The sequence below is a fragment of the Carlito syrichta genome, unplaced genomic scaffold (genome assembly GCF_000164805.1).
Source record: "Carlito syrichta isolate Samal-C Ts95f unplaced genomic scaffold, Tarsius_syrichta-2.0.1 Scaffold143332, whole genome shotgun sequence".
Taxonomy (NCBI): domain Eukaryota; kingdom Metazoa; phylum Chordata; class Mammalia; order Primates; family Tarsiidae; genus Carlito; species Carlito syrichta.
This window is the reverse complement of record NW_007087428.1, coordinates 129,518-142,588: the sequence shown is the minus strand read 5'-3', so window position 1 is coordinate 142,588 and position 13,071 is coordinate 129,518. Positions and strand designations below refer to the sequence as shown.

Here is a 13,071-nt window from a genome sequence, read left to right as displayed (position 1 = left end):
TCAATAATTAGGTGTTGCTGGGTTCCTAGAGTCCTCCAAGAGCTGTCGTTCTTGAGTTCATTCATTCATTCTCCCGTTCAGAAAACCAGTATTAAGTGACAACTCTGTGCCAGACTTGAGACACACTATTTTTATTTGTGTGGATTTATTTTTTTGTATTTATTTTAGTTTAGTTTAGTTTAGAAGTCGGAATCTCACTCTGTCGCCCAGGCTGGAGTGCAGTGGCACGCTCACGGCCATCCCAGCCTACATCTGCTGGGTTCAGGCGATCCTTCTGCCTCAGCCTTCCCAGTACCTGGAACCACAGGCGTGTGTCAGTTAATTTTTTTTTTTTTTTGGCATATTGTAGAGATGAAGTCTTACCCAGTTGCCCAGGTTGGTCTCAAGGTTGTGGGCTCAGGCAGTCCTCTTGCTTCCTTCCGGCTTCCAAAATGCTGGGATGACAGGCAGGAGTCCCTGCGCCCAGACTGCAGCTTTGTGTTTTAATATCCGATGATGCAAGTTGATCCTTCATTGCTTTTTTCTTGCTTATTTTATTTCGTTTTTTTCAGATACGCTTCAGAATTACATTGTCTAGTGATCTTATGCAAATATAAGGAGGGAACCACCCCCAACCCGGAATTTATTTATACAAAAGTGTGTACTTGTTCTGACATATTTAAACTTCAGTCACCTTCACAGTACTCCCCGTCTGATGCAATACACCTATCGAGACTCTCTTTCCACTGATCAAAACAAGTTTTTGAACCCGTCCATTTTTGAAGCATTTTTTATTTTAACTCTTCCACATGGGCAAAACATTTCCCTTTGCGGACTTTTCTCAACCAGGGAAACAAAAATAAAGTCACTTGGGGTAAAACTGGGTAAATACGGAGAGTAGGGCACAGAGGTCCCACGCCTTGGGAGGCTGAGGTGAGTGAATGGCCTGAGCCCGTGGGTTCGAGACCTGCCTGGGCAACTTGGTGAGACCTCATCTCCACAATAAATCAAAAAAATTCGCCGGGCGTGGTAGCGCGTGCCTGTTGGAAAGCTGAGGCAGAAGGATCCCCGGAGCCCCGGCAGGTCGAGGCTGCGGTGGCCAGGAGCGGCCACTGCACTCCAGTCTGGGCGACAGAGTGAGACTCCAACTCCAAAAAAAAAAAAATTTCTCATCACTCAGTGTGCTGTGGGCAGATGTGCCTGTAAGGCACCTATCACGAAATGGGCAAATGTGTTGAAAGAATCTCCAAAAAAATTTTCACTGGAGTCAAACACAGCCTCTCACAACAACACTAGCTGGTACACTGATGTCAATAGGTTCCTAGAACACTTACCCAGTGGGGGAAGCCTGCAATATAAGGGACCCCCCTCCAAAAATACTTCTGTGTTTGTGGGGTCCCGCCTCATAGATAGCATTAAGCTTATACATTAATGTTGGGAATAATTAACAACTTTGTAATATTAAGTCTTAATGATTCAAATGTTATATGCTTTAATAGATTGCTATTGCAAAAGGTGAAGGATTTATATGATCTGAAGAAAAACCAGACTGCAACAGATTGTTATCAGTATGGAGGTTTTTAAACAGGTAGATATGTTCAAAATGTATCTCACTGACTTCTCATGGTGTTTCTTCAGGTCATTCTGTTGAGGTTTGTTTTGCTTTGCTTTTTGGTAAACAATAATAATAATTTAATCTCCATTCCATATTTTGCTTTTTCTTATCTTATTGCATTGGCTAGAAGTCCTAGATCAATAGCGATACTAACCGCTCTCTGTGTCTACTTTTTTGCAGTGGAGAGAACAGACATGAAGTCATCAGGTAGCCCCAGGGACAGAGTCAAAATGGAAACCAGTGCCCTTAATTTCTGTATAATGTATGGCCGAATTTGCCTCTAGGTTTTATTGACCAGTAGTTTAAGACAGTCGTTCTCTATGACATTATGACATTAGGGAGATAAAGTATTTTTTCTTGTTTTGCTAAGATTTTATTTTTTATTTTAGTTAGAAATGTATTTTATCAAATTCCCTCTGGCATCTATTATGTTGATTTATTTTTATTTTTATTTTTTTTGTAGAGAGGGGGTACTGCTATGTTTTCCAGGCTAGTCTCAAACTCCTGGGCTCAAACCATCCTCCCATCTTGACCTCCCAAAATGCTGGGATTACAGGCACGAGCCACCGTGCCCGGGCCCATGTGCCCTACATTGGTATTACATACTTTTTTCTTATGATCTGTTTTGGGATTGACATTTGGTCAACTCTAGTGTTTGCGTTTTCATCATGGCCACAGGGCAGCATCATCCACAGTCAAACACACTTCCCAGTGGGGCTGAGCAGTCAGCAACACTCAGTTTGCTGGACCCTCATGCCTCCTCTCCTGTCATGACTAAGGGCTGGACCTCGTCCTGTGAACAGGAGTTGCAGATTTCACTAAGCGAGGCGCATGATTGGGTGACATGAAGGACCGATGTTTTTTCCTTCAGTCATGGTAGAGTATAGCTGAAGAAGGAAAGTCACAGGGACCAAGACCAGAAGTATTAAATGTAGTGAGGCTTAACAGGCACCACCAAGCCGGGCATGGTGGATCATGCTATGGTCTCAGGGAGGCTGAGGCAGGAGGATTCCTGGAGGCCACTGAACTAGGTAACTGAGCCAGGCCCTGCCTCTAAAATAAGTAAACAGATGACAGGCACTCCCAGGACCAGGTGCCCAGTTAGCTGTGGATCGGAACCCCTACCTTAAGCTGTCCCTATGTCATGGTCTGGACTGGGTCCTGACCACAAGTGCAGCCAACAGAACCCTCCCTCCTCTTTATCCCCTGCCTGGCTGCCCCATTATCTCTCCCCTCACCCCCTTCCCATCTTCAGGAACTTTTTTTTTTTTTTGAGTTGGAGTCTCACTCTGTCGCCCAGACTGGAGTGCCGTGGCCGCTCCCGGCCACCGCAGCCTCGACCTGCTGGGCTCCGGTGATCCTTCCGCCTCAGCCTTCCAAATAGCCGGAATTACAGGCGTGCGCTACCACGCCCGGCTGATTTTTTGATTTATTGTAGAGATGAGGTCTCGCGGCCCAGGCGGGTCTCGAACCCGCAGGCTCAGGCAATTCACTCACCTCAGCCTCCCAAAGGCGCAGGATTACAGGCTGTGCCACCGAGCCCGGCTTCAGGAACTTTTTATCCATCCACTCCAGGTGCTACTCAGTGTCTCTCCCTCTACTTGGGGTCCACTGGGGATTTTCCTCCGCTGCTCACCGAGCCCTGGGCCTGTGCAAAGGTCCCTCTCCATAGTCCCTCCTCCTGCCCATGCCTGTCCTCCACCTCCCAGGGTCTCCCCCATGCCCGGGCCCATGGAAACCACTGAGTGTATCATCAGGAGGTTTCTCCTCCCAGGTCCCAGTCTGACTGTCCAGCAGTGATTGCAGGGGATCCGTCGCCATCTCCTCCTTTGGGGGCACACCTGTATTCACCGCCTGCTCCCATTCTTTTGAACGTTAAATTCAACCTGCTTTCCTAGAGCATGCTCTAGCTGATCACGAATTTTTTTTTTTTTTGAGTTGGAGTCTCACTCTGTCGCCTAGGCTGGAGTGCAGTAGCACACTCACGGCCACCCCAGCGTCGGCCTGCTGGGCTCTGGCGATCCTTCCACCCCAGCCTTTCAAGGAGCCAGAACTACAGGTGTGCTACCACACCCAGCTAATTTTTTATTTATTGTAGAGATGAGGTCTTGCCAAGTTGCCCGGGCAGGTCTCGAACCCACGGGCTCAGGCAAATCCACTCACCTCGGCCTCCCAATGTGCTGGGATGACAGGCTGAGCCTCCGAGCCCGGCTGATCATGGATTTTTTAAAAAAGTCTGGCTGTTTTGATGTGTTTTATTTTATCGAGGATTCTTGTTTCTCTGCTCGGAGTAAGGACAGGGACTTTCCTTTTCAGGGCCTGTGGCTGTTGTCAGGTTTTAGCACGGGGACCCTCGTGGCTCTGAAATTGGACACAGCAGCTTTTTACCATCTTCCTTTCTTGGTGAGGGAACATTTTTCTCCGCCCAGGCACTCCCCAAGTTAGGTTGACCTCATCCCACTGTGGCGTTTTCTCTCAGGTCGTTGGATTCCTGCTGGCTGCATTGGGGAAACTGGAGGATTAACATTTTCCTAGAAAATCCCTTTTCATTAAAGTGTCTGTTGATTAACTCAGGAACCTTTCGCATGGTCACAATCTTTTCTTTTGCTTTTATTTTTTGAGTCAGGGTCTCGCTCTGTCACCCAGGTTGGAGGACAGTGGCACAATCACAGCTCACCATAACCTCAACCTAATGGGCTCAGGATATCCTTCCACCTCAGTCTCCCAAGTAGCTGGGACTACAAGTGCACACCACCATGCCTGGATTTTTTTTTTTTTTGTAGAGACAGAATCTCACTATGTTGCCCAGGCTGATCTCAAACTCTTGGGCTCAAGCAATCCTCCCATCTTGGCCTCCCAAAGTGCTGGGATTACAGGCGTGAGCCACCACATCTGGTTAAGTTTCTCAGAGGCTTTTAAGACTGTGTCCATCTCTGAGGTTTTAACCCCTCTCTGGTTCCTCTTGTGTGCTCCGCTGCATTGGGCTGATGAGAGTGGAGGGTTCAGGGCAGAGAGACCAGAAAGGTCTCACGGGAGTGGGCAGACCTGTGTCCTAGCAGCAGGGGCTGAGATTGGAAGGAAACCAGGGGGGGGACAGAAAAGTGACCACTGCTGGGGATGAGGGAGGAAGGGGAGTCTCAGTGACACCCAGGTCCCAGGCCTGGACAGCCACACCAGTGATGGCAGCAACCTGGCCAGGTAGAGTCCGAGAGAGAAGGGACAGGCACCAGGGGAAGTGGAGAAGGGACCAGACCGAGGGTTGCCTCCAGGGCCAGCAGGGCAAAGGCTAAGACTCGGGCTCCTTTGTTCTGCCAGACAGTGGGTCGGGCTTTCTGTGGGAACACAAAGGGGGATTCCTGAGTTGAGTGCACACACGTGTGGCCCGGACCTGGGCTGGAAGGCATGGACCCGGTGGAACACAGAAGGGGCCCATCTACTGCTGGGGAAAGGTTTGAAAGCCTGCAAGACCCCCTCACTAAGGAGCAAACAGACTGTGTTCTGGCCCCGCCCCTGGGCAACTGCCCCTTCACTAATCCCTGGAAGACCTCATGCCAGCGCAGGGTCCTCAAGACTCCCCAGAGATCTAGGCTGGAACTTAGTGCAGGGGGAGAGCTGGTCCTCGCTTGCGGTGACTCAAGTGTCAAGCGACACTCACCCTCCAACCTCCGCCCCGGCACCCTCACAACCATGCTCTATTCAGGACACCCGCATACAGCTCCCTCGGGACACAGGCAAGGATGAGATCCTTGAAGCCTTGGAGGTGGTCTCAGGACCCTTTGGGCAAGAAGCTCCCAGGTCCCCAGCACCCAGACAGTGGCCCAGAAGGGGGCTTGCTGCACCAGCCAGGGTGGGCTTCCCCGCCGCGTGGGAAAGGCCGTACTTGGGTCCAAGCTGGGTCTTCCAAAGAGGAACCCCTGACCTCTCCTGCCCAGGGCCCAAACCCTTACCGCGAGAGACACGTGGAACCCAGCGCACACGCAGTCAAAGAAACAGACATACAACTAGCCCTTGTTGTTGTTTATTTTTTGCATGTCTGGATCAGTAGTAAACGGGAAAAGCTAAAAAGAGCGCTATGGACATGTATTTGATGTTTTAGTTACAGAATCATCACCTCCTCCTCCTCCTCTCTCAATTTGGAACCGAATTGGTGATCATGTCTACACCGCTATCTTTGAGCTTCTCCGTTTGTTGCGTAAACTACACACCACACCAAACACACCGATGGGTGTGGATGGGCAGTCAAGAATCCTGACACTCTCAGCAGAACCTGGTTGCCATACGACATGGGATGGACCACTTCTGCGTGGCGTGAAGACCGTACGAGGCTGCGACACTGCTCCCGGGACACCGGGGTGCGTGGGGGTGTGGACGCTGTCAAATTTGGCTGGGGCGGCCTCATCGTGTACTGGCGATAGAGAATTTGTCACGTGGGAAGTTGAGATGGTGGCATTCTCGGGGAGGCATCTGCCCGGGCCTCTCCTCTCCCACGTTCTCTACCTGCCAGGCTCCCTGGGGACCCCGTGCGGGCACTGCCCTGTAGGCTGTCCCCCTCGTCCTGCCTGCCCGCGGCCTCCCTGCACACCGCCTTGCACTCAGCAGGCGTCTGGAAATGCTTCCTGATCGAATGAATGATGGAGGGTGAACCGATGAATCAATGAGTTGGTCAAGAATAGAGAGACAGCCGGGCTCCTTTTCCTGGTCGCCCGGGGACGAGGCCGCTCTCCATGGCATCGAGATCGGAGAACACGGAGTAGAGAATTTGGTCACTAAGCCAATCTCAGAATTTCGCAGTTGGGGAAACTGAGGAACAGAATCGTCAGCTGACTCAGTCCAGGTGTCATGCTGAGAGGGGCCAGACGGGGTACCAGACGCCCGCCTGACACATGCCAACAATTCTTTTTTTTTTGTCTTTTTCTTGAAACAAACTCCAAATGAGATGAGACGGTGACTTGGATGACTTGGGGGGGCGGAAGTGGGCCTGGAGGAAAGGGTTATCAGAGACTGGGGTGCGGGAGCCCGGGGCTTGTGGGGGAGGGAAGGAGAGGGGGAGTCCGGGAGGTGAGAGCAGGAGCTGGTGGAACAGGGAGGGCGGTGGTGGAGGGGACAGTCTGTCGGGGTGAGGACAGACCCTGGGGATTTGGACGGAGAAGGGCCCAGGGTAACCTGGGGCTAGGGCTAGGGGCGAGGTCGGGAGGGGCCGGGGATGGGTGATGCGGGGGTGAGGGCTGCTGGTGGGGAGGGGCTTGGTGGCACAGGGGAGGGTCCAAGGGGCTCAGAGGGTCAGGGCGGACGTGGGGGAGCCTGGAGGGGCTTGGGTCAGGGCCATAAAAGCCCAGAAGTGAAGGGACCAAGGGTTTGGGACAGGGCTGGAGGGTGGGAGTGGTGGGTAGATGCCAGCCGGGCTTTGAGTCAGGATGAGGGGACTTGGTGGTGGTGGAAGGATGGTTGATACTGTGTCATGACGGTGACGCAGATGACAATGGCCGTGAAGCTGTGTGTGTGGGTGACCGATACGAATGACTGTATACGACGGTAGATGGTGAAAGTGATGACTTGGAAAGAAACACATGTAGCAAGGCGAGCACGGCAGGTAGTACTCCATAAAGCTCAGTATAGATTACTATAAAATAATTTAAAAAGCAAAATATTCCTCTCTGGTACCAGGGGCTGTTTAGCTGCCCAAGCCCCAGGGCTGGGAAGCTACACAGAGCTCTGACCCATTTCTTTCTATTTTTTTTTTTGCAAAAAAAATAGATGCTCTCTTTTAAAAAAAAAAAAAAAAGTCAAATTCATAATTCAGTAACTGGCTAGGTCTTTTGGGATCTGAGGATTATTAACTCAGCAACACAGATGCGAATCCATGGCTGTGTAGACCAGGTCTTGTGCATTTGCCATAGAACGAATAAATGCCCCACAAGTGACAATTTCCAGGAAACCCTGTGAAAACCTTGGTGAGGGCCATGTTGCTGCTCAGACTTTGCCAGGGGCACTTGCGGTTCAAGGTGCACTTACATCTCAAGGGACATGTCTAATCTACAGGGTGGGGGCCGGGGACAGGGTGGGTGTTCTGTGTGAGGTAGGGGGGGCTGGCTGCCTGGCTGGCAGCTTCGGGTGACGCCCAAAGGGGCCAATTTTTTTCCCAAACGGGAGGTGGGCCAGGAGGCGCCACCGCTCTGAGAAATGCTGTTTAGGATCAATTTCCACGTCAAGTGTACATCCAGGATAGGCCAAAACCTTTCGGATCCCGGGATGAGACCTAGTCTCCATCAGATCCTAATTTTTAGGGTCAGGAAGAGTTTTGGCTCATACCCCCTCGTTCCTAATTTGGAGTTTGAAAGTCAGAGAGGACCTTGATGGTTGGTGTCCAGACCCCTCCCTCAAGAGGGGCGGGAAGGTGGGCCCAGGATTGGGACAGGGACTCGCCAAGGATTACACAGCGAGCACGTGGCAGGGCCGGGACGGTGTCCCGACCACCCACCACAGCCAACCCGGGGCACGCTCTCTCTGCCTGGCACACAGCCACTGCACTCTGCAAAATCTCCAATCAATCGGAAGGATCTAAGGGGCGCGGTGTTGAGCTCCATGTGAGTGCAAGCAGGATGTGGCGTGTGAGAACTAACGAACGAAAGAGATTTTAGCCCTTGTCACAGTGGTTGGTCAAAGCACAGCACTCGTAACGGTTTCACGAGGACCCCGTGGCCGAGATCCCTCGGGAGGGATGTCGGCACCGAGCCCTGGTTCTGTTACCTTGTTTTTTTTTGGTCTTTTTTGATATTTCGTTAAGTTTAGAGCTTAGAATAACATACTTATTTGTTTTACTTGTTTAAAGATGAAACTCTTATTATTATTCTTATTTTCTTGTCATGCATTAAGAGAGAGAAAAAGGATTCTTTGAGCATTGCGCTGGTCACACAGCCACACAAAGACAATATAGGTAAGCGTAGCGTTCACCAGATTCGACACGAAAGCTAGCAAACTCCACCACAAGGATTAGGACAGACCGCATAGAGTGAGCTTGCGGAACCCCGAGACTATAGGGGGGGCCCGTGCCAGCGCCGCTCAGATCTCCTCGTCGCCCGCCTCCTTGCTGAAGGTGGTCATGTCGATCTTCTCGGGGAAGATGATGTTGACCGCCAGGTCTTCGCCGCTGTTGTACTGAAGCAGAAGATTCTTCTTCTTGTGCAGCATGTGATTGTAGCGCAGGTTGGACACCCAGGCCTCGCACTTGTTGAGGAAGACAATGCCCACGGTGCCCAGCACCACCAGGCTGGTGAGCACGCCCAGGATGGTGAAGCAGATGGCCTGGCCCTCGGTGAGGAGAGGGGTACTCTTGTTGAGCTCTTTCATGGACACCTTGAGGATGCGGTGCTCGGGCTGCGGCACCGGCAGCTCGTGCACCCCGGGGGTCAGGCGGTAGGTCAGCCCGTAGCCGCTGGGCAGCCGGGTGACCTGCTGGGGGCTCAGCGCGCGCTTCTTGGCGCAGGTGGGGCCTGCGAACTCGGGCTTGCACAGACACTCGTAGCTCACCTGGGAGTGCTGCAGGCAGGTGCCCCCGTTCTGGCACGGGCTGCTGGCGCAGTTGGTCACCGGGCGGCTGCAGGTCTTGTCGATGAAGCCGGCCGGGCAGCGGCAGCGGAAGTCGCCCCCAATGTCGGTGCAGACGCCCTCGTTCTCGCACGGGTTGGGGGTGCAGCTGTTGGCCACGATCTCGCAGAAGTTGCCGGAGAAGCCGGGGGGGCACAGGCAGGAGGCGTGGGAGGCCCGGCCCTCATCGTCCACGCAGGTGCCTCCGTGCTGGCAGGGGGAGCTGTAACACAACGGGGGAGGGGGGACACGGTAAAGGGCCCTCGGGGGCTGGGCTGGGACAAGGCCGCAAGGGGCGGGGAGGGGCAGAGGTCTGGCTCCTCCCAACACGCCTCCAAACCTCTTTAGAAGGTCCCGGGCCTGACCAAAGGGCAAGTGGCCAGAACACATTAGGTGACAGAGACGGGGACGCCGGCTGGGGAGGCACGGGGAAGTGCCAGGACCTTGACCCTTGTCTGTGAGAGGCTCACCAGTGGTCCAGAGGGGGCAGTGCCCACCTCATCCCGTCACAATGCCAACCTGGAAAACACCTGCCTTCCCACCCCAGGACAGCCACGTCCTCACCCGTCTCTTATTTCATCGGTCTGACCGGAGGACGGAGGGTTTGTCACTAGACAGATGGGGAAACTGAGGCTGGGAGTGGACAGGTTAGTGGCAGCAAGCTCCTTCCCTCAGCTCCGTCCCAGGGCTTCTGGGACAGAACCTTGTGAGGGCCACCCCTCACCCTTCTAGAACCTGCTGTCACTCTTCCTGTCGATGACCACCCCCACTCTGCACCATGACTTTCACTGCTGGCGGAGCAGGCCTGCGGCTATTGTGCGGGGAAGCCCCTGGGGACTGTCAGAGTGAAGAAATACGGGGTCTGCGGGTGCCGGCGTGAGCGGTGTCTGTGCCCGACTGTGCCATCGGAGCCATTCACGCAAGTGCAGCTTGCAAACCGAAGCTGTTTGCTCCACACGGAGCACGCACGAGGAGCATTTAATGTAAGTGCTTTTAAACGAGCAAGCCCTTTGTCATCTGAAAAATGACAAAACTCCGGGGAAGAAGGGGGCCGAAACACGAGAAATCAGCACTGCCGCCATGGGCCACGGAGGCTGCGTAGGGGAGCCCCACTCCGGAGGAATTTCAAGGACCCCAGGCTCTATTTTGACAGACGGGCTTAAGTCTGTTTGAGAGAAAGGCAAAATATTTTAAAGGTCTTGCTCTGCTTTCCTCCCGCTTGCTAATAAGCAGAAATGGAATCCTGTTGTCCCCTGCACCCCTCCCGCCTCGCGTCTGAACACGGATTCTTAGAAGCCGCATTCGTGTCTGTTTACGGAGTCCACAGACTCCAGGGTTCTCTGTGCTACCCTGGGATGTCGGGTCAGGATAAGCTGATTTCGCATGCGAGCTCCTGTTTCCTCAGAGGAAAGGGGTGCCAGCCCCCAGCCCCTCATCTATCGGCCCAGGGCTGGGTTCAAGTTTGGATTCCTGGGTTCATTTGCATTCTGGCTCTGTCAAGATCTCAGACTTGGCCCCACCCGAGGGGGCAGCCGTGCGGCTCAGTGCAGCCCAGAAGACAAAGGCTGAGCTCAGGAAGCACTGCTCAGGGCGGTGTGCCAGAGGACAGAGACATTCTGTCTGCTGAGGCCACTGCCTGGAAGTCGCAGAGCCCCCTCCCCACTGAGGACAGCGGAGAGCAGGCCCACCTGCTCCTGGACCGGCCAAAGCCCTGTCTGTCCACCGCCTCGGCCTAACTAGTTTCCACTCTGGACATCCCAGAAAATCCAACGGCAGTTCACCAAATCCACCCCCTGCAGCACAGTGAGGGGCTTCCACCAACAGCCTGGGTCCTGCTGGACTCTGATCCCTGACGTTGCCTTTAGAAAATCATGCCGCTTGAAGCGTCAGGGGACCGTCATCCACATGCGACACAACTCGGAACATGTCCTTTGCCATCATTTGAAAAAACATCACGGGAATGACACATGACCCTCATCCGGGGCGACCCTCCGCAGGGCTCGGAGAGGAGCACTTACTTTGTCCTTGGTCAGGCGACAGGTCTAACAGGGTTAAGCTGAAAGGGTCTTTAGGGACGGGAAGTCAAATCAAAAGCGGCATTTCTGAGATCGCACGCAGTTGGAAAGGCATATTTACCCATTGATCACACAGGGCCCATCCTTCTTGTGACAGTCCTTGCCCGAGTATCCAGGGGCGCAGGAGCACTCGTAGTGGCCGTCGTCAAGGTTCACGCAGGTCCCGTTGTTGGCGCAGGGGGTCGAGGTGCAAGCCCGAACATCTGGGGACAGCAGGGAAGACCAGACCTTAGCTTCTCCTTGGGATACAAGGGTGACAGGACCCCACATGAGTTGCCAAATAGCCCTGGTGTGGCCACCAAGTGGGGACCAGAGTAAGAGTGACCTCTCCCCACAAAAAAAAAAAAAACCCTGAAGCGAGTACACTGAGGCTCAGAAAGCCTCGTGTAAGGCCACGGGTCAGAATGTCACCGCCACTGATATTGAAGCCAGGACAGCTGTAAGCTTTGCCCAGCACCAGGTCACCCCGTATGTCCAGCAATGCGGCAAAGACCTTCACTGCAGACGGGAGCTCCCCCCCCATGACAGTGCACCCAGCTGAGGTTCCCAAAGGCCTGTCTCCTCCAGACAAGAGCCCGTGTCCAGTAACTCGTGTCGGGGGTCCCGGCCACCTGGGGGACAAGGACTGCCCACCCCTCAGAAAAACCACCTGTTCCTCGTACTTTTCCATCCAAGAAGGGTAGGGGGTGGAGGGGAAGACAGAGGCGTAAAGACTCCCGTCGAGAAGCAAGAAACCTGATTTGGCCCCATCACTACCTCTCCCTCCCCGTGGTCTCCCCTTCTGCTCTCAGGGGTCCCTGATTAAAAGGCTGCATCTTTTGAAGGCAGCAAAATCAGAACTATTGAGCGCTTTCCTGTCAGCGTAGATTTCCATGAACACTGGTACATTTCCACTGCTTTTCAACACCTCCCGCCATGCACGCTGCATTATTCGAGCTCGGTTGGACACAAGGGGCTGGATCAGGGACTCTCTGACGATGGAGACCCCAGATCCCCAGCAGGGCCAGAAAGAGCCCCCTGCCCTGCCTTGTGTCCAACCTGCTGAGGTCAGCTCCTCCCCACCCTGGGCCTCAGTTTCTCCCTCAGGAGGGGCTCCCCGGTCTATGTCTAAGGGACCTTTCAGCTTGGATTTTCTGTCACTGGTGCTTCTGCACCTGTCAGAGAGAAAGCCAGACGGGCCAGAGGCGCCCCGAGTTAAGGCAGGCTGGGGGCGGGGTGGGGTGAGGGTCCTGGGTCGTTTTTTTCCCTCCCTCAAAGAGACCCATGCCCTGGTGGAGGGCAGGCTACAATCGATCAACCAGGAGAATCCTCCAGAGCACCGAGGTGATGCGTTCTGTGGGAACCCTGTTAGGTGCCAGGAGCATAAAAAGGATTTATCTTTATGGGACAGCACGCACACCACCTCTGCAGTGGCCACCTCCTTCCCTGCTCCTGGCTCGCCTGTCACTCGGAATCTTAAATTCCGGCTAAGGAGCTGGTGATCACCCCCAACCCATCCCTGCCACGCCGAGCCTGGCAGTCCTGAGCCTCCAGCCCAGAGCAGGGGTGGATTAGACTGCTCCGAGGAGAAGGCTGCTTGGGGGTCTCTGCCGCGATGGCAGCTGTGACCGAGACAGCCTCGAAGACAGGCAGGAGGGGACAGGGAGGGCTGTGTCCTCTCTGGGACAAGCCCAGGGCCTGCACAGAGGGAGGCTTTTGTCTGGAAAACTCCAGCAGGGGCGTCCTGTGTTTAGATACCAAAGAAGATGGGCTCCGGGCTAAAAGCCTAACCCTGATCCCCCAATAGTTCAGAGCCGCTGCTGCCTGCTGCTTGGCGGG

At 53.9% G+C, this 13,071-nt stretch overlaps 1 protein-coding gene across 1 annotated transcript in view; it reads right to left on the bottom strand.

The window, feature by feature from the left end:
* Positions 1–8,413: 8,413 nt before the first annotated feature.
* Positions 8,414–13,071, bottom strand: part of DLK1 (delta like non-canonical Notch ligand 1) — a 7,826-nt gene continuing 3,168 nt past the window's right edge. Inside the window, exons 5-6 of the mRNA XM_021708680.1 lie at positions 11,315–11,456; positions 8,414–9,401 (exon numbers count right to left, since the gene is read on the bottom strand). Coding sequence (XP_021564355.1) covers positions 8,654–9,401; positions 11,315–11,456 — 890 coding nt within the window. The 3' untranslated portion in view covers positions 8,414–8,653. The remainder of the gene's footprint in view (positions 9,402–11,314; positions 11,457–13,071) is intronic.